At 40.7% G+C, this 26,040-nt stretch overlaps 1 protein-coding gene across 5 annotated transcripts in view; it reads left to right on the forward strand.

Moving 5' to 3' along the window:
• TNFAIP8 (TNF alpha induced protein 8) overlaps positions 1 to 26,040 on the forward strand; it is a 125,155-nt gene that overhangs the window by 22,645 nt on the left and 76,470 nt on the right. The window contains exon 1 of one of the 5 annotated variants that reach the window (XM_081230870.1): positions 22,620 to 22,640. The exons of 3 other annotated variants lie outside the window; for them this stretch is intronic. Coding sequence is in view for 1 of the 2 variants with exons in the window: in XM_081230874.1 (XP_081087000.1) it covers position 22,960 (1 nt within the window). In the remaining variant the exon portion in view is untranslated. Of the gene's footprint in view, positions 1 to 22,619; positions 22,641 to 22,712; positions 22,961 to 26,040 lie in introns of those variants that run through there. One more of the 5 variants, XM_081230874.1, reaches the window with a different exon arrangement.

Consider the following 26,040-nt stretch of genomic DNA (forward strand, 5'->3'; position numbering starts at 1 on the left):
TCAGCTACAGTGAGTCCCAAGAAGACCTACGAGGACTCTGTTAGACCCTAACTTAGTCTGAATTCCAAAGAGGACCTGCACTGGGCTGGAGCCTCTCTAAAATATGAGAGGATTCACAAGAAATCTTCTCAATGAGAAACCTATGAAATACCTTTGGTTCTGGGGATTCTACCAGATTTAGGCTGTTTAGACACGGCTGACCAACAGCAAACCCTTTAAGTGGTTACTATTTATTGTTGCCAGTCTCCTCCTCCCCATCCCATGCCTGACTCCTGCCCTGCCCCACCGCCTATGTATCGCCTGTGACACTGTGAAGCTGCTCTTGCCTTGGGATAATGTCAGGGTGGGAGGCAAGACCTGAGGTAGAGATGACACAAGGTTTCTCTGTATTCCTGGCAGTGTTTCCTAAAAGCCAGGGCTGGGATCAGAATCCAGACTACCAGCTGTTACAACTTTCATGCTGCCAAGTCCATAAAGTTAAAAAAAAAAATTACAGAATCATCCAAACTGATATGAAGTCAGCCCAAGGCACAACTTCATCAATGGTTTCGTTTGGTTTTTCTGTTCTTTTATCATTTAGTCAACTAATGATTACTAAGTGTCCTACTAAAGCATGGAGAGAATTGAAAAATGACAAAGAAGGTCCCTCCCCTCCGGGAAATGTTAATCTAGTTCTAGGGAAAAGGTTAAGATGCAAATAATTGGAATGCTGACTGCTACTGAGAGGTGTATTAGTTATCTATTGCTGTGTAACAAATTGCCCTAAAACTTTGCAGCTAAAAATAACAATAAGCACCTATTATAACACACAATTTCAGTGTGTCAGGAATTTGGGAGCAGCTTAGCTGGGTGATTCTGACTTGGATTCTCTCATGAGGTTAGAGTCAAGAAGTTGCAAACATCTGAAGGTTTTTCTGGGGCTTCTTCTGGATTTTTTTTCTGAGGATCCTATTCCAAGATGATTCACTTACATAGCTGGCAAGTGGGCGCTGGGTCTGAGCAGGAGGCCTCAGATCTTCACTGGGTAGCCCTCTCCATAGGTCTACAGGAGTGTCCTCATGACATGGGGTGGATGGCTTTCCCCAGAGTGAATGATATGAGAGAGGAAAAAGTGGAAGCCTCACATGTCTTTTATGATCAAGCCTTGGAAGTAACACACCATCACTTCCACAGTATTCTATGGGTTACACAGGTCATTGTGTTCAATGTGGGAGGAGACTGTATCAGGGAGTGAATATCAGGAAGTGAGAATCATTGGGGGGTCAAGAGGAGACTGGCTATCTTAAGACGCATAGATTTTGTGCACTAATGAAAAAAACAGTGTTGGGAGTGCCCCCGGGAAGGAGATAGAATGTAAAACTGATGGATTTTCAGTAACTGAGGTGGTGGGAAAGGGTGTTGAAGGACAGGGTGTCAGGAGATAAGAGGGGATTGAACAGCATTAGGTATTGGTGTGCTCAGGGAACATTCGGCTGGAGCAAAACCTGGCAAGGCGAAAGACGCAGGGCCTGTGAGGTCTTGAAGGCCAGGCTGAGGAGTTTGGACTTTCTTTGATTCTTAGTGATGAGCCCATTGAAGGTTTTTGAGCAGGCGAGTGACATAATCATTGACATTGTTCAGCTTTAATCTATGTATGAGCTTTAGGGTTTTGGTGCCCTTACTTCCTTTTTTTCCCTTGGTATTATCCAAGTTGTCAACTCTGTAATTTCTAAAATTCTGTAACACTTCTAACCATGCTCCCTAATCACATACTTCCTTGCACTGTTTAACTTTTCATGCTTTTGTCTTATCGCAAGTAGATTACAAGGGTCATAAGGGCCATATCTTTATCCATTTCTATTTCTCCTGCTGTGCCTAGCGCACTGGGTACCCAATAAATATTTGCTAACTGATTGGATAATAACAGCCAATTACTATATTTAAGTATAGCCACCACTTCCTTCCTGTGGTGCATAATTTGCAGCTAAACATTTTTCAAAAGAGAGAGCAATTGTAGTAGATTTGCTTGATATAGATTAAAAAAAAAGTGTTCAGAATCACTACTGTGTCCTTGGTATTTGCCAACATATTTATAGGAAACTTGGGATAATAATTTTATTTTTAAAATCCCATGGATTATTTTCAGCCTCAAACAGAGTTCTAATTTTGCCTAAATTAGGCAAATGGAGTAATAACCAGCCACAGAGTGAAGTCAGGGCTGCTTGCCTCTTTGAATAGTAAAGAGCAGCCTTTTTTCATGCACATGTGAAGACACTGATGAAATAAAACTCTTGTTTAGAATTTGGGGCAGGGTTTTATCTCCTTCCCCTTAGCTTGAATGAAATTTTCATCATCCCTGTAATTTCATTTACCAGGTATTTCACCACAGTCTCTTGACTGTTGGAGACTCCTGGTTTCAAGCTAGCAAAGACAATTTTGCTTTCTTCTCTTAAAAATCCCTCCAAACAACTAAAAAAGGCAAAAGATTAGGAATATTCTCTACACACTATATCCTCATAAACTTAGGAGATGTCTATAACCCTAAACCACACAGGACTTGAAGAAGGAAAGCAGATGAACTGATGACAAATGAGTTTGCAGAGAGAAATGGTCAAGAATAAAATACCTGCAGGAGGGTGAGGGGGGAGGACCAGAAGCAACTGATGTGCTCACGGAATCCCAGGAGGGCTCAGAAATGAGTTCCCAGATTCCCCAGAGGTGAGCAGTGGGCCTTAAGATGGGAGGGAGGATGTGAGAGTCGACAAGAGGTGAAAGGGAGTCCGACGCTGACTAAGGAGAGAAATTCTTCAATAGCAGCTCTGGAACAGAGAGAACAGCCAGTCTGGAATGGAGCAGAGTGAAGAGGGTCTCCAGGAGAGATGTTTCTGGGGAGGGAGGGGAACAATGAAACTGACTAAAAAAGAAGAAAAAAGAAAAAATGGGAAGTTCTGGTTCTAAATCCTGTCTCTGTTACCAGTGAACTGTGAATCTAAGCAAATCAGTTAATACCTCTGGACTTCAGTTTCCTCTTTTGTTAAATAAAATGTTGCAACATGTGATGTTTAAGGTCCATTCAAACTCTGATATTTTGCGATGCTATTGGGTAGAAGGCAGTAAAACCCCAGCAATTCCACTTGTAGGTATCTGCAAAGAGAAATAAAGACATATGTTCACACAAATACTTCTATGAACATATTCGTAGAAGCATTATACATAAGAGCCAAAAACTGGAAACAGCCTAAATATCCATCAATTGGTGAATGGATAACAAAACGTGATATATTTATACAATGGAAAAGTATTTAGCAGTAAAAAAGAAGGTACCATATCTGCTGCAACATGGATGAACCTTAAAAATATTATGCTAAGTGCAAGAAACCAGATGCAAAAGACTACATATTATATGATTCCCTTTATATGCAATGTCCAGAAAAGACAAATGTGTAAAGACAGAAAGTACATTAGTGGTTGTCTGAAGCTGAAGTGAGAATGGGGATTAAGGGCAAACAGGCCCTTGTGGGATGATGAAATGTTCTAAAACTGGCTTGTGGTGATGCTTGTAGAACTTTCTAAATTTACCCAAAACCATTGCATTGTACCTGGGTTATAAATTATACCCCAATAAAGCTGTAAAAAAGAAAAGGTAACCAACAAGGGGTAAGGGATGGAAAGGTATAAGTAAAACAAGATTGGCCATTTGTTGATTATTGTTGAAGGTGGGTGATTGATAGTAAGGGCTTATTATACTCTTCTTTCTACTTTTGTGTATGTTTGAAATTTTATGTAATGAAAAAAGTTTAAAAATATAAGGATAAAGAGAAAAAGGCAATCACAAGCCTATTATTGTGTGGATGTCAGATAACACTTGCAATATGTATTTTACATGTTATAGTGGGGAACGTCCTAGACATTCTTGGGATATAATTTAACCCCCATTGACAGCAAATCCACAGTATATCAGGTCACTTTTTTTTCTTTTTTAACTTTAAAAGAAAATTGAGATATAGTTGTACAATATTATATAAGTTACAGGTGTACAACATAGTGAGTCACAATTTTTAAAGCTTATAGTTCATTTATAGTTATTATAAAATATTGGGGCTATATTCCTATCAAGTCACTTTTATTATTTATTTATTTTAAATAAATTTATTTATTTATTTTTAGCTGTGTTGGATCTTCGTTGCTGTGTGCGGGCTTCTCATTGTTGTGGCTTCTCTTGTTGCAGAGCACGGGCTCTAGGTGCGCACGCTTCAGTAGTTGTGGCATGTGGGCTCAGTACTTGTGGCTTGCGGACTCTAGAGCTCAGGCTCAGTACTTGTGGCGCACAGGCTTAGTGGCTCCGCGGCATGTGGGATCTTCCCGGGCCAGGGCTCGAACTGATGTCCCTTGCAGTGGCAGGCAGATTCTTAACCACTGTGCCACCAGGGAAGCCCCAAGTCACTTTTAATGTGTTAGCCCTTCCCTATACCTCCTAAGGCACTTGAGAAAATCATGGTGATCACATTGTCAGAAAGAAGGTTCAATTTTGATCAGCATATTCCATTTAAGTAAGTGTCACATATTTTAGAGAGGATAAAATTAAAATAAGCTTGACGGCTTTACAGGGAATCCTCAATCTTAGAAAAGCAGGCCATCTAAAACCATGTCATTTGTAATAGTTGTCAGTAGCTCGATTTTTTTTAAGACTTGAAACTTAGAATCAGTATCCCATTGTAGATGCTTTTTATTGTCAAAAGCGGGTAAAAGAATCAGTATTATTTTCCATGCTTACTGTATACTGGTACAAAGATCTATTTTTAAACCTCATATCAACATTCTGAAAAAGATCATTTTTTTGATCCTATTTTATGATGAGGAAAGTTAAGGCCAGAGAGGCTGGATAAAGTACCTGAGATCAGGCAGCTGGTAAATGTTAGTGCTGGGACTGCCTGTGACTTGACAGGCTGTGCTCTTATCAGTTTTACTCTCCTGGTTGTATTGGAACATATTTTCTGTCAAAGGCCTTTCTTCCACAAACCTCAGGCTAACTGATGTGATGTACTCCCTTTGTGGAATGCACTTGAGGTAGATGAGAAAGAGGAAGAGGCATTCTTCTGGGGTGAGGTACCGTAGGTGTGGATGCAAATTATGGCAGTGACCATCTTTCAGGCAGGTTTTAGGCTGCCTCACGCTAAAAATGTTACAAATGGGTCCCAAGCTTTGATTTGAAAGTGATGGAGACAATTGTCTGGAAGTCAGATTGCTAATTATAAGCATGATTATTGTCTTTTCACCTCTCTCTTGGCTTCCAGTCCATTCTTGCACTTGTCACCCAGTTGTGTTACTTCCATGTGTAAAAACCATCAATTAATCAACCACACTGCCTACAGATTAAAGTCTGACCTCCTTAGTGTTCAGAGCTCCTCATGTCTTGCTTCACCCTGTCTTTCTATACTCCCTCCCACCGTTCCCCATTGGGCATCCTATTCCCGGGCCATCTGGAATACTCCACAGTTTGTATCCTTCTGTGAATTGTTTTGTTCCTACTGATTATCTTTCCCTGGTCCCCCTTCTCTACTGGGCCAGCTCCTAATCAGCCTCCAAAGGCCCAGTGAAACATCATCTCCTGCGGGAAGCCTTCTCTGATCCTCCCTCAGCAGCCCTAGGCACTTCCTTCTCTGGATCTTCATGTTACTTTCTACATAACTCAATTATATGTGATTTTTGCCTGTTATTTATGTGCCCCAGCTCCTTCAGGCTGAAGACCTGGTAGCCCCATCTTTGTGTCTTATCACCCACTTCTAGGTCTGACATTTACTAGGCCCTCAGGGAATGTTGGTGGAACTAATTTTTCCACAGAACCCTGATTTACAATTTTTAAAGACTTTTAACAAATTGTCTTTATGTGGAAAAGAAATGGGAACTGGCCTGGAAGTATCAAGACAGAAAGGCAGGGTTGGTTAATCATTCACTAGATACTTTGAATCATAGGACCAAATGTGGTGACCTATTTGGGGTCAGACTGGCCAGTGCATTGAACTTGACCTTCAAACCAAGTCAAGTATGTTCAGGTCATTTTGTTCTAAGCTCTAGTTTCCTGTAACTGCTTACTGGTATTTTATGGACCGGAAGATCCCTGTGCTTTCCTGGTGATAACCTCAAAAGGTTTATATTCCAAGGGAGATAATCCAGAAATATGGGCATCTGTTTATGAGAGAAAATCATTTCTAGAACCTTGAATAGTTTTTTTTTTTCCTCTGCTTCTAGTATGTTTCCTGCTAGTCACTGGGTAAGTGTTAAAAATAAAAATTCACCTTTCTTGGGGAAGGATGGGCTGAAAATGACTTCTGTTTCTCTTGAGAATTGGTTCTGCAGAACTGTCAAATTATTCACCCATATTGAGCAGGGGGGCATCTGGTTTTCCACCGTGTCCCCCCTCCTCTTTAATGGATGTTTTATGAGCTCATATGGAGGGTGTTTCTCATCTGACCATCATCTTTTCATCAGGGTTAGCTGGCTCAGTGCATTAATTTCCATTCTTAATTAACACTTGAAGCATATGAGCTAAGACGGTTCACCTACAAAAACAAACGAAAACCCCAAACTGCAAAACAAAGCAAGTTTCCTGTCATGTGCTGAGGAGAAAAGGAGAAAACTGAAAATAACCCTGGACTTTTCCCCTGTCCTCATTTTGCATCACCATTGAAGGAGAGATACTTCCTAACTTGGATTGTCTACTTCTCGTTAGATATTTGATATCGTAAATTGTTATACTTTGAGCCATTAAAACTATAATTTCTGCCTTCATTCATTTGATTTTATTATGTTTTAGAACTTTGTTTGGGAAGACCCACCTGTCATGCCTGCCATATCCTACTCTGCTTCTCTTCTCTGAGAAAGACTCTTCCTATGCCCTAGAGCCCTATAGAGCGGAAACCACAAAAATCGGAGAAACTGGGGAACTGGGGCCTGGTTTCCGGGTGGATTCCTTTAGGGGAACAGCTCTGCAGCCAAAATAAACATTCCAATTTGGTTAGAGATAACTACTTGGTGTTCCATTACTCACACCAGGGAGGTCATAAAGAGTATGCTTACTGTAATGAGCATTGTGTTTTGCTTAAAGTATTTGTTGCTTGGCGGAAAATGCTCAGAGTTCGGAAGCCAGAGGATTTGGTCCCAGTTAATGTTTTGCTACTGACAACATGTTACGCAGAAAACACTTCGCCTCCTTCCTCTTCCCTCTGCTGTCTCCTGCCGCGTACAGCGTGAGGAAGGCTGTGTGCTCCGGGATGGGCTCAGGTAGATGGACCTGAGCCTCTGGAGGGTCAGCACCACTATGCATCTTGACTTGAATCTCAGAGCCCTCAAAGATAGGAGACAAGGCTTTCTCTCCCGCCATACTGTGGGTACAAGTGGGTGAAGTAAACCCAAGGAAATATATAGTAGAATAGAAACCAGAAGTGTTGAATGCTTGCTTCAGACAAATAAAACTGAAAGGAAAAACAAGTTGAATTCAGCAGACGTTCCACGCAGGAGCAAGAATAACCATGGGTAGAACAGGAAGCGATGGGAGGAAAGGGCGAGCCTCTCCCTAGCACTGGCACATGCATTCATGAGATGGTCACCCTTCCTGTAAGTTCTCGCCTGTCGCATTGTGTAAGTGAACCCAATAGCAAGAAGTAAATATAAAACAATAGTTAGTTTCTCTCACCTTGTGCAATAGTTTCCCACCATTGTTCGGGGGTGAAATATTTCACCTAAGTAAATTTACCAGGTAAGTGGTTTCCAACTGTCAACATTTCAACCAGTTTGAATGGAAATATTCTCAACCTTTCTGCCCTCTGTCTTCTGAGTATAAATGGAGAGACTGCCCTCCGTGGGTCTTCCTGCTGAGGGCTCTTTTCCAGGACAAGAATCTCATCCTGTCCCGCAGAAGCTTCAAATTCTCAAAATTGCTCCCCCTGCTTTCAGGATGAGTTCCAGTCCAACTTTCCAGCCTCACTTCTCCTTTTCCAGAGGCATTCTGTACTTCAGCCCTTCTGAACTATTTCTTACAGTTAGTTGACTCTAAACTTTTCACACATATTGTTCCTTCTGCACTGATTGCCCACCTGCCACATTGCTCTGGACTCCTGATTTGAGATGCTCCCAAGTGTGCCCTCCTTCTCTAAACCCCCGATACCCCCATATACATTAGATGCTCCCTTTCTGGATTCCCCCCGGGCCTTGACTGTACTGTAGTTGTGGGTCTACTGGCCTACCTCCCCCACACCAATAATTAGAATAGAATTTATTGAGCAGTTACTAAATACTAGGCACTTTTCTAAGGCTTTAATTTGTATTAACTCATTTAATCCTCATAGCGACATTTTGCAAGAGATGCTATTATTTTCTCTATTTTAAGGATGACTAAACTGAGTCACAGGACATTGTACGACTCACCCAAGGTCTTGCTGCTACTGTTTTCTTCTTTTTTTTTTTTTTTTTGCGGTACGCGGGCCTCTCACTGCTGTGGCCTCTCCCGCTGCGGAGCACAGGCTCCGGATGAGCAGGCTCAGCGGCCATGGCTCACGGGCCCAGCCGCTCCGCAGCATGCAGGATCCTCCTGGACTGGGGCACGAACCCGTGTCCCCTGCATCGGCAGGCGGACTCTCAACCACTGCGCCACCAGGGAAGCCCCTTGCTGCTACTGTTGATAGAAGTAGGATTTGATCCCAGACACGCTGGCTCCACAGCCTGAATCACTACACCCTCTCTGCCTGTCTGAAGGGGCTGGATCCCTTGTTAGGGAACACAGTGGGCATGCTGTGTTTAAGGGAATGAATGAGTGAGTGAATGCAGTGATGCACTGTGAGCTTACAGAGGCCAGTTGGTCTGAAACAAGGGATATACCAGCATGGCATTTAAACGTCTTCTGTATAACTTGACTTCTTCCTCATTGTAGGTTGTCAGTTTTTGATGTGCTCCATACGAATCTTACCTTGACTAGTAAGAAAAATCCTTATTGTCTTCTTGTTTAAACACAGATGGAGTTGCCTAGGGAAAAGAGCTTATGGGGAGGTGGTAGAATGGTGACTTCTGCAGAAGACAGTGATGGCCTTTTGGGAACTTGTGGCCCTCCATGACCCACAGGGAAACCTGAACTCATTCCCTACTTTGATGATTCATGGTGCAACCAAAGTCCTCGAAGCCTTCACTTCGGAATCCTTATCTGAATATAATGCATAGTCATCACCATTACGGGCTTATTGGCGATGTGAAATCAAAGGCCGTTATTACATGAACTCACTTCTCTCAGATGAAAGTAGCATAACTACCCCTGTTTTCTTTTCAGGGAATAATTTCCTTTCAACAAACTGATAGTATCCTTTTAGAAATTATTTTAAGTGATCTTCTGTATAAATCTTATAGCACAGGTTCTGTTTTGGATGCATCAGGAAGCAAGTCAATACATCTCTGTTTAATACCAACTGATTTAAGTGATATATTTCCCTAAATTCTAACCCTGTGTTTGAAGCTGTACTGCACCAGAACAGAAAAATCCTGAAGGAATGGTGAGGTGAAAATTATTGTTGAAAGGGGACATATAATTAAATCATTTATAAGTAAGTCAATGTAATATGCCTTCTATCCCGATATAAAGAGGGAAAAAATGCCACATTGCTTAGAGGGAGGAAGGAGGTAAACTTAAATCTTTAAACTCCAAACTGAAACAACAGAGGAAGAGGCATTTGAAATTAAGTTTTGGTGCTGTGAGCGCTCGGGTAACAGGCTCACCCTATGAGCAGAACTTAAGTAAGCTGATTTGCAAAAGAAAATGGAAGGTCTGAGAAAATATTGGGTATTTAAAACATCCTGATAGTCATTTTAGGAGTTGCTCCCCTCAGAAATGAACTTATTTTTCAAGCGGCCATTTTCTAATTTTAATAAATGGGGGGAGAGGTATACTTTCTCATCAAGGAGGAGATGAAATTTCCAAGTGTTTGCTTCAGTTTATAACAACAGTTAGAATATAAAGGTCTTAATCCCAGAAGATTTAGGTCCTCCCTCTTTGAATGGTAGTATCAATTCTAATTTTCATTTTTTTGCTTTTATTTTTTTTTCCATTTTCTTTTCTTTTTCAATTCTAGTTTTGAAAGTCATTTAGAACAAAATTTGTTAAACTCTGTTACCTCTAATCTATTTTCTTTATGTATTATAAAAGTTACCCACCTTATGTGACAGACGCAAATATTCAGATCATGGTAACTCAGGCCCCTGTTGGACTGCTACTGGAAATTTCTTTGCCTTAGACTTGGGTAGGCCAGAGGATTACCATCCCCGCCTCCTCCGCCCCCTCACTAGTAATTCCAAGGATGGAGGACCACAAGGTGAGAAACACTGCCCTAAAGTTTCACCTTCTGAGGGTTCTCCAGGGCCTGAGCTTACCTGTGCTCAGGACCTGGCCCTTGTCCTTCTGGATGCCATCCTCTGCTGGTGTGGTGGATCTTGGCCAGACTCTGTCTCCGCCCCCGCCCCCCTCCTCCCTCAGAGAAGAACACTTGCTTGCTTTGCTTCTCCATCTCCCCAGAGGGCAAGACTTACTCTGAATTCCCAATCCTCTCCACCCGCAGCATGAAAACCAAGCTATAGCTTTTGGCAAGACTTGCCTCAATGATCAGAAAGGTGCTGCGAGGTGCTCAGGATTCCTTAGTGAACTTCCCCCTTCTTCGTCCTTGCTTTTCATTTTTTGTAAAATAAAAAATCTCATGGGGGTGGTTTTCCCAAAAGGGATAGCCTGCTCCAATGGCTGTCCAAGCCACTGCTTTTTAGGAACCTAAGAGGTTCCTAAACTACTTACATGTGGTTTGTTTTGTTTTTATTTGGAAGTGATATGTTTTCAAGGAAACACCTGAAACCTTAAGAAAGAATATAGGAAAAGTAAAATAAAACAAATAAGCATCTTTTTCTTCTCCTCTGTTACGATTAGAAGTAATTTTCCAGAAAATTTTTATGCATGTATATTCAAGCATGTATATTATATATGTACACAAATAGGATCATACCACTGTATTTCATGAACTCTAAGATGCCATTGCTTGGACACTAATTTCCCAGATGTTAAGATATGAAGAAATGTGCATTTTGCAGTCAAGAAGATATGGAATGTTACTTTTAAAACTTAGACCTTTCTTTTTTCACACATATTCAGTATCTCGAGCATCAGTCCATATTAGCAGAGAGATCTACTTCATTCTTTTTACTTCATGGTATTCCGCATTCCAAATCTATGTTCAAATACATATGCCATATTCCAAATCCATGACTGTGTCATGATTTGTTTAAGAATTCTCTTATTGTTGAACATTCATGTTTTTTTTCGTTTTTTTTTTCTTGTTTGTTGCGGTACGCGGGCCTTTCACTGTTGTGGCCTCTCCCGTTGCGGAGCACAGGCTCCCGACGCGCAGGCTCAGCGACCATGGCTCACGGGCCCAGCCGCTCCGCGGCATGTGGGATCCTCCCGGAATGGGGCACGAACCCGTGTCCCCTGCATCGACAGGTGGACTCTCAACCACTGCGCCACCAGGGAAGCCCCAGTATTCATGGTTTTATAGGAATATAGATTCTTTGTTTTTTTTAAATTTAATGAAACATTCTTTAAATTCTATAGCAGTTTATAATTTTCAAAAGTTTCACACACATGATTTCATATAATCCCATAATAACCCTTTTCCCCTGCTACCTTTATATTGCCCCTCCCCCCTTCCCTCTCCCCACTGGTAACCATTACTTTGTTCTCTGTATCTGTGGGTCTGCTTCTTTTTTGTTTTGTTCACTACTTTGTTGTATTTTTTTTTTTTTTTTTTTTTTTTTTTTTGCGGTACACAGGCCTCTCACTGTTGTGGCCTCTCCCGTTGCGGAGCACAGGCTCCGGACGCGCAGGCTCAGCGGCCACGGCTCACAGGCCCGGCTGCTCCGCGGCATGTGGGATCTTCCCAGACCGGGGCACGAACCCACGTCCCCTGCATCGGCAGGCGGACGCTCAACCACCGCGCCACCAGGGAAGCCCTGTTGTATTTTTTATAGTTTCCACATATAAATGGTATCGTACAGTGGAATATAGGTTTTTATATTCCAAGTAATGCTACAGTAAACATCCTTGTTTATATGTCACTGTATTCAAGCAGTTATATTTATGTTTCTAAGAGGTAGAATTGTTGGGTCAAAAGGTGTACACATTCATTGTACTTTTTTTCAGTGCAACTTTTGTAAAATTCTTTTACTGGCTTTTGTGTTTTCAGTGTCAGGATGGAGCCAAACACACAGATGCATAGCTTCTGCTAGGGGTCCCTTGTTGAGAAAATTTCCAGAAAGGTGGATAGACACATCTAGTTAAGCATCCATATTTATCCATTCATACCATAATCTTTCATTCTAAGTTGGCTATTTTTCATTTTTTTTAATCGATTCTAATTGGAGATGCATTGTAATGTTGTAGTCCTTCCCCTAAAACTCCTGCTATTAAATTGTGTATCCTGCAATCAACTGAATCAAAATACGATGCATTTTAGTAAGTGTGTGTGTATATGTATGTAGATGCCCTTCAAGACTTATTTGGAAATGATTCTTATTCTAATTTAATGATGAAAATATAGTTGTTATTTTCGCATTGAAGCAGTCTTGAAACAAGCCAGAGTTTTACAGCCACACTGTGTTTATCATCAGCTACTACTCTCCTTTAGAGTCTGCACATGTAATTTAAAAACACACATTCATTTACTGAAGAGCCCCTTTTCAAGGAGAAATCAAGTCACAAACAGCACCTTGAGAAATACTAATGCCAGTTCACTTAGAATTACAGAATTTAGAAGCTGATTCCAACCTCCTTAACTTACAGAGGAGGACTGTAACTCATGACACAACACATGGTATCTTGTGCATCATGCCCAACGGATAATTGATAGTAAAAGAATATTATTAAGTGAATATTGCAGAGCTCTAAGGCACACTTGAGTCATGAAATGACAGCGTCAGTGCAAATGACAGCTTTCCCTCCTGTCCTGCTGACGTTCTCACAACCTTCTACCTGCAAATTCTTTTAGAGTAACCTGTGTCATTTCCCAGGGGTTTGGCATTGGCAAGTCTAGCCCCTCACACCTGTTTCTCGCTTTCTGTTTAATTCATACAAATCTCCTGTATTTTTCTCTCCACCACTCTTCTGCCACCTTTAATTTTTAGTTTCTCAGCTGGTGTGCAGTACATCACACAAGCTGCCCTCTCCTGCCTCTTGGCACCAAAAGGCTTCCATTACATCAGGGGTGGCCTTGTGAGTAGGTCTTAAACAGTTGGCACTTAATAAATGTTCTTGGCTGTCTTAGCTTTTTTGGTTCCTCTCAAGACTGTTCCAGTAGTGCACTGGCAGGCTTTCTGAGCCAGTGTGCCCCTCTGTGCCCCATAGAAGCTGACCTATTTTCTTTCCAGCTATCTATCATTTACCTAGTTGAAAAACAAAAGTAGTGCATGTGTGTAATAAAATGGTTAAAACTGCTTCTTGTTCGCTGTCAACCGGTATTGAAGGAGACAGTTATTTACATTTTCAGTTGCTTTTTGTGAAATGCAAAGATCAAAGACCTCTGCTGCAGTTTCCTCCTCAACTAAAACCACAGCTTCCTTCCTCTGGATTAAAAGCCTCTGTAACATGCAGAAGTATTCGGTTTTTCTCACCCTGAGTGGCAAATAATAGTTTTATTGGACCAAGAAGACATGTGGCCACTTCATCTGTGGGTGCCCCTGTATCTCTGAACGGAAGCCCTTGCAACACGCTTAGAGGTCTATTTAGAAGCATATTTTGTTTTTCTTTCTTACAGGAGAAAAAGACTTTGTGGGCGTGCTCCTCACTAGTTTTCAACATTTTTTGGTTATGGACCCTTCTGAGCATCTGATGAAAGTTTGAGGGGTGTGAGGCTTGGTGACCCAGGATAGTCGTGGTTCATTCCAGCACATTCTCTAAAAGTGATACCCTTTCAAGAGTTGTTTAAATAATATGTTAACAAGATGGCTCCTCAGACTAATGAAAAGATAACAGTAGAGGAATTAGGGTAAGAGCAAGCGTGGGCAGTTCTACACCTGATTGAAGCATCAGTGCTCAGACTGTGGGAGGGGCAAAGGAGACCAAGTGGGGTCATTTGGTGACACCCCCCCAACAAAAGACGCAGCACCCCAGTCTCAGGACATTCTGATGCCCCCAGAGCCCACTCAGGGGCTGCTAGGGATCTGCAGGCCTCAGGTTGGAAAGTTCTGCTCTCGGGCTTGATGGGAGTTATGTGTGGACCCAAGAAACCTAGGGTGGGCCATTACCTGAATTTCGCCTCTAACGCTTCACAGGTGTGAGGCCTTGCCAGTCAAGTTACTTCACTTCTTTTAAGTCATTGTTTTCCCACGGAAAGTGGAAAGAAAGAAAACCAGGCACACAGGATGGTGGGAGGCCTAACTGGGATGACATGAATAAAACACCTGGCACGTTCAGCAAATGGCTCTTCTTTTCCCTTTCTTTGTCCATCTTTGGCTTCTTTTGTGGGGAGACATTTTCTTCCCCAAGGAGATGGATTTCACAGAGTAACAGAAATCCCTAGCTGCACTGGGGCTAATTGTATCTCAGAACTCAGATGCCTTTGTAGAGGTTGGGAAATAGATGTCACTCCTTGACGCTCCTCTCCCCCAAGATGTCCCCGGGGGCACTGGAGCTGGCTCTGTCTCTGGTGGGCACTGCATGAAGACTGGAAAGGCAGGGGGCCTATCCTGGGAGGGCCCCGAGGGGAGGGAGCCTGGTGCTCACTTGTCGAAATGGAACCTCTCCCTAGGACGGTAACCCCAGCAGAAGACACTCCACTGGGGAAGGCAAAGCAGGGCAGCGCCCCCTAGAGGATTCCAGCTCTCCACCGTAGAGGGAAGGAAGGTCTCAAAGCTTGGAGAACACAGAGAACCAAACCTGGCTGGGCTAAAGCCTAGTCTTAGAGCTGATGAAAATGCTCTGAGAGCAGGGGTTCACCCTTCCTTTCCTTCTCCTTTTCCTTCCCCTTCTCTTTTCTCCAAGATCCAAAAACACTATACTCCAAAGGCTTAAATATAACCAGCTTTGGTTGGTGTTTGTTTTAAAGGAAACAGAAGGAGTAAATGGCAACATGATTTTTGAAAGGTAAAATGAGTATAAGCCTAATGCACGAACCCTTTTATATCAATAGGAGGGGAAAATAAGGTGATTAGCAAAAGTGGAGTAAAATTAGTAGGAAGTGCTGATGCAGGGACCTTGTGGGTGTTGATTCAGGAAGGAGGAACAAAGCTCAGGTTTGTGGAGTTTGGGTATTAAGCAGAAGAATACAAGTATGTACAGACCAGTGGTCCTTTTGAGGTTAGGCAGAATGTTACATCTGTTGCTTCTCCAGGATGATTGCAAAGTACAGAACTGGCTTCCTCCTTGCAAAGTATTTCTTCATCCACTTTCCATCATATCCTTGAAGGACCTCTCCTTCCCTCTTTGAATTCTCCTTCTTCTGCATCCTTTGTATTTCTTTCTTTTCCCCCCCCACCCCGGGCTCTTTTTGTTGTGCTGTTACAAAATAAATGTAGCATAATAATATGGACTATTGAAAATAGCACTAGCTGATAACCCTGTAATTATAACTCAGAATCAGTGTAAATGGAATTCTTATCTAGAACATTTTCAGTGGGAACCCAGGCATTATGTTTCTCAAGGGCAAAATGTTGGCTAATGCAGAGCTGCACTAGATCTTTGTGCTTTGGGGTGTTACTTCCCACTTTTCTGATAGGCAGAGTTTGATAAGGCCCAGGGTTGGGGGGAAGGTGGACAAACAGGGGCATTCTCAATCTCAAACACTATTGATAAGATTGCAAATTGGTGACTTTCTGGGGAGCAGTCTGGCAATATGTATCAAAATTTGAAACACGTATACCTTTTGACCCTGCCATTCCACTTCTAGGAATTCATCCTCAGGTAATAATTGGACACATGCATGAATGTGTTATGCTCAAATGTATTCTTAGGATATCCACTGCAATATTACATGTAACAGAAAAGGATTGGAAACAGCCTAAATGATCATCAAGTTTAACCAAACCTAGATTAACTAAACTTAAATTAGTTATGACACTGCCCCATGGTGGACTAATGTTGAGCCATGACAGGAGGAAAAAGACCTATATATTCACTTTGAGAGTTGCTCATAATATATTATTGAATTCCAAACTAATGTGTATAATATGATATTTTTTAGGTAAGAGTGAAGACATTGAGACAAGGAGTAGGCATGCTTGTTTGACATTTAAAATTTTGGAAGAGGGAGGTGGGGGAAACCAGTGGAGGTGGTCAAAGGATACAAACTTCCAGTTATAAGATGAATAAATTCTGGGGATATAAAGTACAGCATGCTTACTGTAGTCAACAATACGATATAGTATATCTGAAAGTTGCTAAGAGAGTAGATTTAAGAAGTTCCCACCTTAAAAAAGAAAAAACTTGTAACTGTGAGGTGATGGAAGTGTTAAGTAACCTTATTGTGGTTACTTATATCTTGCAATCATCTCTTACTTATATCTTGCAATCTACACATTTATAAAATCACTGTGTTGTACATCTTAACCTAATACAATGTATATATCAATTATATATCAATAAATCTGGGGAAAAACTTTGGAAGGACGAAACCAATGTTATCAGTGATTCTAACTGGGGAAAGATTGGGAAGGATACTATAGATTGACACAGCAGCTTGAGCTAGAGTTTGCATTTGTTGTTGTTGTTTGTTTTGTTCGAGCCAGGGTTTGGAAACAGAGATCTGGAGTCAAATCCCGGCTCTGCTCCTTCCTAGTGTCGTGACCTTGACATTTTGCTTAACCTCTTTTTCTCTGTGCAGTGGAACTCATCATGGCACTGACCTCATATTGTGAGGATTAAAATCAGACTAAAAAATATAAGGTACTGGGCTTCCCTGGTGCCGCAGTGGTTGAGAGTCTGCCTGCCGATGCAGGGGACACGGGTTCGTGCCCCAATCCGGGAAGATCCCACATGCCGTGGAGCGGCTGGGCCCGTGAGCCATGGCCGCTGAGCCTGCGCGTCCGGAGCCTGTGCTCCGCAACGGGAGAGGCCACAAGAGTGAGAGGCCCGTGTACCGCAAAAAAAAAAAAAAAAAAAAAAAAAAATATATATATATATATATATATATAAGGTACTTAGTTCAACACTTGGCACACAGTAACTAGTAAGTGTTCAGCATACTGTAATGTTTATAAAGAAAATGTCTTACTTTTATCATTACAGAAAAAGGAAAGCTATTTCAGTGGGAAGCGGTGGTTTGGGTTAAGAAGCTTAAGTAACATTCTCAGGAACTAAAATGTAATCGCCACAGGGGACAGATTTGTTAACAGAGAAGAGTAAGAACTTGTCAAGTTTGGGAAGTAAGAATGTGAAAGATTATCAAAGGGCAGAGGGAACCTAAAGGCAAATGGGGTAAGTTAAAGTTCTGTAGACACAAAGCAGGGTACAAATCTTTAAAGAGAAAATAAAGTTAATTGGGACAATCTGTACTTGGAAAAAAGGCTATTCAATAAAAACCAGGACAAATACTTGTTTTGATTGTAATTATAATCTTTATTTTGGCTTCAATATTAAAAGGGGTTAAATATATTGAAAGGATATTATATAAAGTAAAAATGGTTGACAATACTCCGGGAACTTTCCAGAACAATTGGATAAGAGTGGAGAGCTTTATATTTGTCATTTTTGTCATAGATAGTTAGTTCAAGGTCAATAATTTATATTTGATTTCAAAGCTACTTAAAAGTTCCAAAGAAAATTATTTTCTACTTATTTTAAAAGTCCACTTTTTGAAATCAGCCAGTCTCAAAGGATTTTTCTGGAAACCTTAAAGACAGTTGGAAGTCTGGCTGGGAGCGCTCAGTTTATAAAAGGCACAAGGCTTGGAGCAGCTTCTGTCGGGGCCAGGGTGCGGGTGGAAAGAGAGAGGAGAGCGGGGAGACCACTATTGCCAGACCTGCCAGGGTGCTGAGGCTTCCTGAAGGATCCCATAGTAGGCACAGGTTTTACCATTTTGTTTTATTCTACAGGTGCCCTACAACAGGGGAGGGTACAGCACTTGCTGAAGTTTAATACAGTCTAGAATATGGGAGCTGCCTTATTAACCTGTGATTGATTAATAGAATTCTCAGCACCTTTAATAACTTCATTAAAGTACAGACAATGTATGCTTCTTTTCTTTTTTTCCCAGTTTTATTGAGGTATATATGGTATCTAACATTGTGTGAGCTTAAGGTATTCAACGTACTGATTTTATATATGTATATATTTCAAAATGTTTGCCACAATAAACTTGGTTAATGCATCTATCACTTCATATAGTTATAATTTTTTTCCTGTGGTGAGAACTTTTGAGATCCGCTCTCTCGAATATACAATACAGTATTGTTAAATTTAGTCACCATGCTGTATATCTCCATGATTTATTCATCTTATAATTGGAGATTTATACCCTTTGATTACCTTCACCTATTCCCTCCTCCACCCCCTTCCCTCTGGCAACCACTCTCTGTTTCTGAGTTTGGGGGTTTTTGGATTCTATGCATAAGTGACATCATACAGTATTTGTCTTTCCCTGTCTGACTTATTTCATTAGCTTAATGCCCTTGAGTTTCATTCCAATTGTTGCAAATGGCAGGATTTTCTTTTCTTTTTTTTTTTTTTTTTTTTTTTTTTTTTTTTTTTAGGATTTTCTTTTTTATGGCTGAATTATTTTCTTTATCCATCATGCATTGATGGACACTTAAGATTGTTTCCATGTCTTGACTATTGTAGATAATGCTGCAGTGAACATGGGGGTGCAGATATCTCTCTGAGATAATTTCATTTCTTTTGATATAACCCAGAAGTGGAATTGCTTGATCATATAGTAGTTCTGATTTTCATTTTTTGAGGGACCTTCATACCGTTTTCTACAGTGGCTGCACCAATTTACATTCCCACCAGCAGTGCACAAGCCTTCCCTTTTCTCCATATCCTGTCAGCAGTATCTTGTCTTTCTGATGATAGCCATTCTGACAGGTGTGAGGTGATCTCTTATTGTGATTTTGATTTGCAATTTCCTGATGATTAGTGATATTGAGTACTTTTTTCATGTACCTGTTGGCTATTTAAATATCTTCTTTGGAAAAATGTTTATTCAATTCCTTTTTCCCATTTAAAAATCAGATTATTGGGACTTCCCTTGTGGTCCAGTGGTTAAGATTCTGCGCTTCCACTTCAGGGGGTATGGGTTCGATCCCTGGTCAGGGAACTAAAATCCCACATGCCATGCAGTGTGCCCCCCACTAAAAAAGTCAGATTATTGTTTTTATTAAGTTATATGAGTTCCATATATATATATATGGATATCAACAAAACTTATCAGATATGTGATTTGCAAATATCAACAAAACTTATCAGATATGTGGTTTGCAAATATTTTCTTCCATTCCATAGATTGCCTTTTCATTTTTGTTGATCGCTTCTATTGCCGTGCAGAAGCTTTTTAGTTTGATGTAGTCACACTTGTTTATCTTTGCTTTCCTTGCTTGCGCTTTTGGTGTCATACCCATGAGATCATTGCTACGGCCAATGTTAAGGAGCTTTTACTCTGTGTTTAGTTTTAAATCTTACATTTAATCCATTCTGTGAGTGGTGTCAGATAGGGGTCCAGTTTCATTCTTTTGCATGTGACTATCCAGTTTCCAGCACCGTTTATTGAAGAGACTGTCTTTTCCCCATTGAATATTCTTGGCTCTCTTGTCAAATATTAGTTGACTATATATGCATGGGTTTATTTCTGGGCTGCCTATTCTGTTCCATTGATCTATGTGTCTGTTTTTATGCCACTATCATACTGTTTTGGTTACTACAGCTTTGTAATATATTTTGAAACCAGGAAGTGTGATGCCTCCAGCTTTGTCTTCTTTCTCAGGACTGCTTTGGCAATTTGGGTTTTTTTGTGGTTGCGTATGAATTTTAGGATTGTTTTTTTCCTGTTTCTGTAAAAAATGCCCCTGCAATCTGTATAGGGATTGCATTGAATTTATAGATGGCTTTGGGTAATATGGAAATTTTAACAATTTTAATTCTTCCATTCTATGAGTGCAGGGTATCTTGCCATTTATTTGCATCTTCTTCAGTTTCTTTCATCAGTGACTTATAGTTTTTAGTGTAGAGTTCTCTCACCTCTTTGGTTAAGTTTATTCCTAAGTATTTTATTTTTTGATGATACTATAAACATTTTCTTAATTTCTATTTTGTATAGTTCATGATTAGTGTTTGGAAATGTAACTGATTTTTGCGTATTGACTATGTATCCTGCAACCTTACTGAGTTTATTAGTTCTAAGTCTTTAGGTGGAATCTTTAGGATCTTCTGTATATAAGATCATGTCATCTACAGAGACACGTATGCTTCTTTTAAATTCTGAGATTGTATATTACGACGCAGCCCTAAGATGGGGTGGTTTTAGTTGGTACAGATAAATAGAACGTGATCCTTGTGCTTAAGAAGTTCATATTCTGGGAGACAAGGCTAAAGCACATGAAACATTTTCATGCATCTAGCTTAGTTTGTAAACTGAGTGCTAACTTTTATGACATTGGCTGATTCATTTATTCAACAAATACTTGAGTGCTTGCTATGTGCTAGGTATTTGTGTATTAGGTTGGAGTTAAGGGCAAAATCAGGTTAAATCTTCCACACTGTAGAAGAATAATAACTACTCCACACTGTTGAATAATTTGTTCAAATGCAATTAGCCTACAATACTGTAGTGGCAATTGTAGCATAGTGGTTATGAATGGCCTGTGTTTGTTTTGTTCACCCATGAATCTCCAGCAAGTGGGGCAGGATCTGTCTCATAGTAACCATTTAGTAACAGCTGTGGACTGAATTAATACTCATAGCAATAGTCCATGTACTTTGGGAACTTACAAACTAGTGGTAAAGCAGTTTTTCTCAGGAGATTTGTCCTATACAATTTTTTTTTCCTTTTTCTCTCTCATGAACACAAACAGGTTTCTTTGACAAACAAGTGGTGCTCTGTTCCGCAGGACTTCTCATTTTCATTCCTCAAGAGGGGTGCTAGATATAGCACATAGCATTTACTAAACTCATTTGAACATTAATGTGTATGGTCCTGGCATCTTTGGGAGAGGTGGATTTGGCCATAAAAGTCCCAGGAAATCTGGAGAAGGAACATGCCAGGAGTACAGGGAACTTTATCTCTTAGACTCACGGATCTATCTCTAGCACCAAAAACAATGCTTGGCACTGCTTAGTAAATTTGGGGGGAGGAAGGGGAACACCCCAGATTCAAAGATGAGAGTGTCTCAGTAGGGTAGTTTTGCCTTAGACAATTTTTAACATCTATCTGTCTATCTATCTATGAATAAATGAATACAATAAAGGATTCAAAGTGAGCAACATGGGTCTTGATTCAGACATGGAGAAGGGGACTCTCAGATCCAGGTCACAGAGGTTAGTGTGAGCAGAGAGTGTTTGGGGGAGGTAGTGGAAGTTGGTCCGACTAGAGTTTTGAGGTTGTGTAGTGGGAAATAGTGAGGAGAATTCTGGATGGCGGGAGCCTTCAGAGGTGTGCAGAAGAGTTGGGGGCATCACAAAGAGGGAACTCTTGAAGATTTTTTAGCAGAAGAGGGACAACTTGAAAGCAGAACTGAAAGAAGATTTGACATCTGTGTGCAAGATGGGTTGCAGTTATGTGAGCTGTTTTGAGCCAGAGGCACTTGCAAATCCAAGAGTGAGAAATGAGAGAATCTGAGCAAGGACAATAGAGAGAGACTTGAAAGAAGAATCAGTAAAGCATGGTGATTGGGAGGCGTCAAAGCTGAACTCCAGGATTAATTTTGGGCAAGTTCAAAGACATACACAGTGTCCTGTGGTCTTGTTGATGGAGTCTGGGATGAAACTAGATATCACACATCCTCTCGATATCTGGGAAACTTTCTCCTAACCTAGCATTTCTAACCCAAATCATTGAGAACTTCAAACATTTATAATGGGCGGTGTTCAAGTCATTGATTTGGATTCTTTTTGGAGAACCAAGGGAGGCAGCATTTTGTGGTGGTTAAGACCATGGACTTTGGTGCCAGAGAGAAATGGGTCCAAGTCCTGGCTTTACCTTGGATAAGTTTCTTAAACTGCATAAGCCTCAATAACCTTATCTACCAAATGGGGATAGTACTGGCATCTCCTTTACAACTGTACACATTGTTAACACTCAGTATACAAATTGCTGGTTAGTGTGCTTCCTGAACTGGGAGAAGAATCACTATCATGGTTGTATGCATATGTCTACTTGCTTTTTTCCAAATTAAAGAACAGCAGTCAATCTGTTAGCACAGCCAGTAGGTTGGCACATGGTTGACGGGAAAGCCACAGCCAGAGACCAGGCAGTTAGGGGAACAGTGCCGTCCGGGGCAGTGCCATGCCATTCTCTGCAAAAATTGGAACTAAGCCCAGTGTTGTTGAACATACTGAGGCTGGCAGAGGACACAGAGGTGTAAGGAGAGGAGGGAAGAATTTGGGCTGTTCATGGCCTTGGAGCTTTTGCACAGGATTCAAACTTTGCTGTCAGCTCCAGGTAGGTCCCTGGTAATGTCATCTACTGCAAAGATGAGCCCCCGGAGAAAGGGCTTGATTTCAGTTCCCCTGTGGGTTCTCTGAGTGTCTTTCCGGCCCACAGATGGTTTGTTTGCTTGTTTATTATTTTTAATGAACTCAGCGTTTCTCCAAGGCCGGTTTACTGGTGCTCATTAAAGAGATGGCAGCTCCAAAGTTTCTTCATTGTACAGCTGGCGTTGTCATCCTGTGAGGACATAGTTCTGTTTTTCCTATCTGTGAAGCTTGGTTTCTAAATCACCCCAACTGCGGAGTATTGGCAGATACAGCGTTAAGATTCAAGTAAGTGTTTATGCTCTAGTTCCTGTCCAATCAAAAGGAAAAAGAAGTTGGCAGATCAGAGTTACAGTTAACCTTTTTCCATTTCCTCTACCTTTTTTTGGTTTACTGTAATTATGTAGATTCTAATACCAAGATAAGAATACTCTAATTTGGAGGAATGTAATGCATTTTTGTGTTGCCTTAAATTGATTCAGGGACTTCCTTGATATCATTGATACACTCCAGGGCAGAGATTCTCACACTTGGCTGCATATTTTAGAATCTCCTGGCTTTCAAAAATTCAGATACCCAGCACCTAGCCCAAATGAATTAAATCAAAATCTTGGGAGGTAGGGGAGGGTAGGATAGGGTGAGACTTGGAATCAGTATTTTTCAAAAGTCCTCAAGTCCTTCCAGTGTGTAGCCAAGAACCAGTGCTTTAGAACAGTGGCTCTCAACCAGGAGCAAATTTGCCCCCAACCTCCAGGGGACATTTAGCAATGTCTGGAGACTCTTTTGGTTGTCACAACTAGGGGAGGGGTGTCCTACTGGCATCTACTGGGTAGAAATTGGAGATGCAGCTGAACAACCACTGGTGGAGCAATTCACAGGACAGCTCCACCATAACAAATAATCCCTGGGCTCTAAATGTCAATAGTACTGAGGTCGGGAGACAATGCTCTAGAATAAACAGGCCTAAGAAATGAGATGTGCCAGAGCAATGTATATGCCCATTACGAGGAAAGCATAGCACGTAGAAATTTACATTTTTGGCCTCCCAGCAAGTTGAGGGGAGGGAAGTGCCTTAGTAAATGCCTCTACCTCTTGAGTCTTCTGTGTCTGCCATCACAGGGGTCTGATAATGTGGTCCTGGTCTGTCCTTGTAGCTGGTGCATCTCCTGGTTCTGATTTTTTAGACAGACTGTCTTCCTGTGTTTCCATAAGTTTATTGCACTGGAATGGCTTGGAATTTAACCTATGTAAATTAGCCAAAATAAGTAATTTTTAAATAAGCTTTTAAAAAAAAATAATATATTTATTTATTTATTTTTGGCTGCTTTGGGTCTTCATTGATGAGCACAGGCTTTCTCTAGTTGCGATGAGCAGGGGCTACTCTTCATTGCGGTGTGCGAGCTTCTCACTGCAGTGGCTTCTCTTGTTGTGGAGCACGGGCTCTAGGCACACGGGCTTCAGTAGTTGTGGCATTTGGGCTCAGTAGTTGTGGCTCGCGAGCTCTAGAGTGCAGGCTCTGTAGCTGTGGCGCACGGGCTTAGTTCCTCCACAGCATGTGGGATCTTCCTGGACCAGGGCTCAAACCCGTGTCCCCTGCGTTGGCAGGTGGATTCTTAACCACTGTGCCACCAGGGGAGTCCCTAAATAAGCTTTTGAGTTGCTTGTTTTTTTAAACAAAGTTTTCTAAAATTAAGGAGTGAACCATTTGAAAGTGATTATATATGGCCTATAAGAAATATGATTTTATGTGCTGTAGAGTGTTCTTTCTCTTCTTTTGATTGGGTAAGAGGAGGCTAGGAAAGCCATTTTTAATTTAACTGCAGTATAGTTTTCTTTAATTTTGAGACATTCAGGAGTACTTTTATAGCCGGTTCTTTAACCTACATTTATTATATTGTGTAATTAATTTAATGAACTTTATCTCCCTCTGCACACACCCAGTTTTCCAGAGTGTAACACACATAAAAGATATTTGCCATAAACAAGTTGTCTTTTCCTGGGTACACTTGTCAAATTTCATTGATGTGGTGAAATTTAATGTTAGATATAAACATAACCTATTGAATATACTCAAAACTGTTTGTGTTTCCAAAAACCTATGAAAGTAGATAGCTAAAGCTCTTGAAGTTGCTCTGAATTCATTGATCCTTATGCAAGTGGTTGATTACCAATTTTTCAAAAAAAAATTTTCCTTTAAAGAGATTTCAAGAGATTTTAAGCAGTACTTTTAATGCTCTACATCAACCTTTTGTACTAGAATTAAATTCATGTATATGAATCTGGGGTTATATCTATAATAGTTTTTCAGTTTTTTCCTTTTTGGGTGGGGTGTACCCTTTGACTCCAATGTAATGCAGTTTATTCATTCAGTAAATATTTCAGGGCCTACTATGAGCATTTTGCATTAATTACAATAATGGCTTTAAAATTGTTTTACTCTAGTTTAGTGTGATTTGAGGCACTATACCAATACTCTTTTGTGCTGGGTCCCTTTTACACCTAGTGGTTGGAATGTTTTAAATTAAGACTAAAAGAATAACAGCTCATGTAATATTTGGCATGAATACTCCAAACTTCTCTGTTGGGACAACGTATCCCAGTTTTCACTGAGTTTTAGCAATGACTCCTTAATCCAAGGGTTACTTTAATTTTAATCTAAGCCTGTTTTTTTGTAGCTGTGCTTTTAAATTAATTTATAATTGCATTTTAAAAATTTCTCTTTGGGTATATAAACATTTAGTTTTCTCTTTTGACTTTGGAGTTTTGTTGAATGAAGTTTGCAGAAAATTAATCCAAATTTATGATGTAGAACTTACTGAAAACTTGACTGCCATTAGAACCATCACAAGGTGTGCTTAATAACAGGTATGCTTCATAGTAAATGGTCAGTATTCTGCTGAGACTTTCAGTGTGTATATGTGGGGTGTGTGTGTATGTGTGTGTGTGTGTGTGTGTGTTGGGGGAGGGTGAGAGCTCTTCTCTACTGGGATTGGGGGACAGGATGGAGAGGAGAAGAATTAAATTAGTGCTTAAGGATTAAATGGATCAAGCCCAAACCTAGAAGTAGAAATCACCCAGAGACATTCTGGTTTCTTGGAAATGAGGGTTATTGTGGGTAATCTGTATATCTCTGGGTGTAACTTTTACTGCAATATGCTTGTCTATACCTTCTTCATGTTAAAGAACAGCTGGGTTGAATGGTAGCCCCTGCCTAGATAGTTTCTAGAATGGGGACCTATTTTTCAGCACATGTAAAAAGAACAGATTTGGTTTGGGGCATATGGGATTAATAAGGGTGGATAAAGAGTTGATTGTTTCCCAATGTTTGAAAGACATAGAAGAGGGATTAGACATGTTCTTTGTATCCG

The sequence above is a fragment of the Mesoplodon bidens genome, assembly GCF_964165515.1.
Source record: "Mesoplodon bidens genome assembly, chromosome: 4".
Taxonomy (NCBI): Eukaryota; Metazoa; Chordata; class Mammalia; order Artiodactyla; family Ziphiidae; genus Mesoplodon; species Mesoplodon bidens.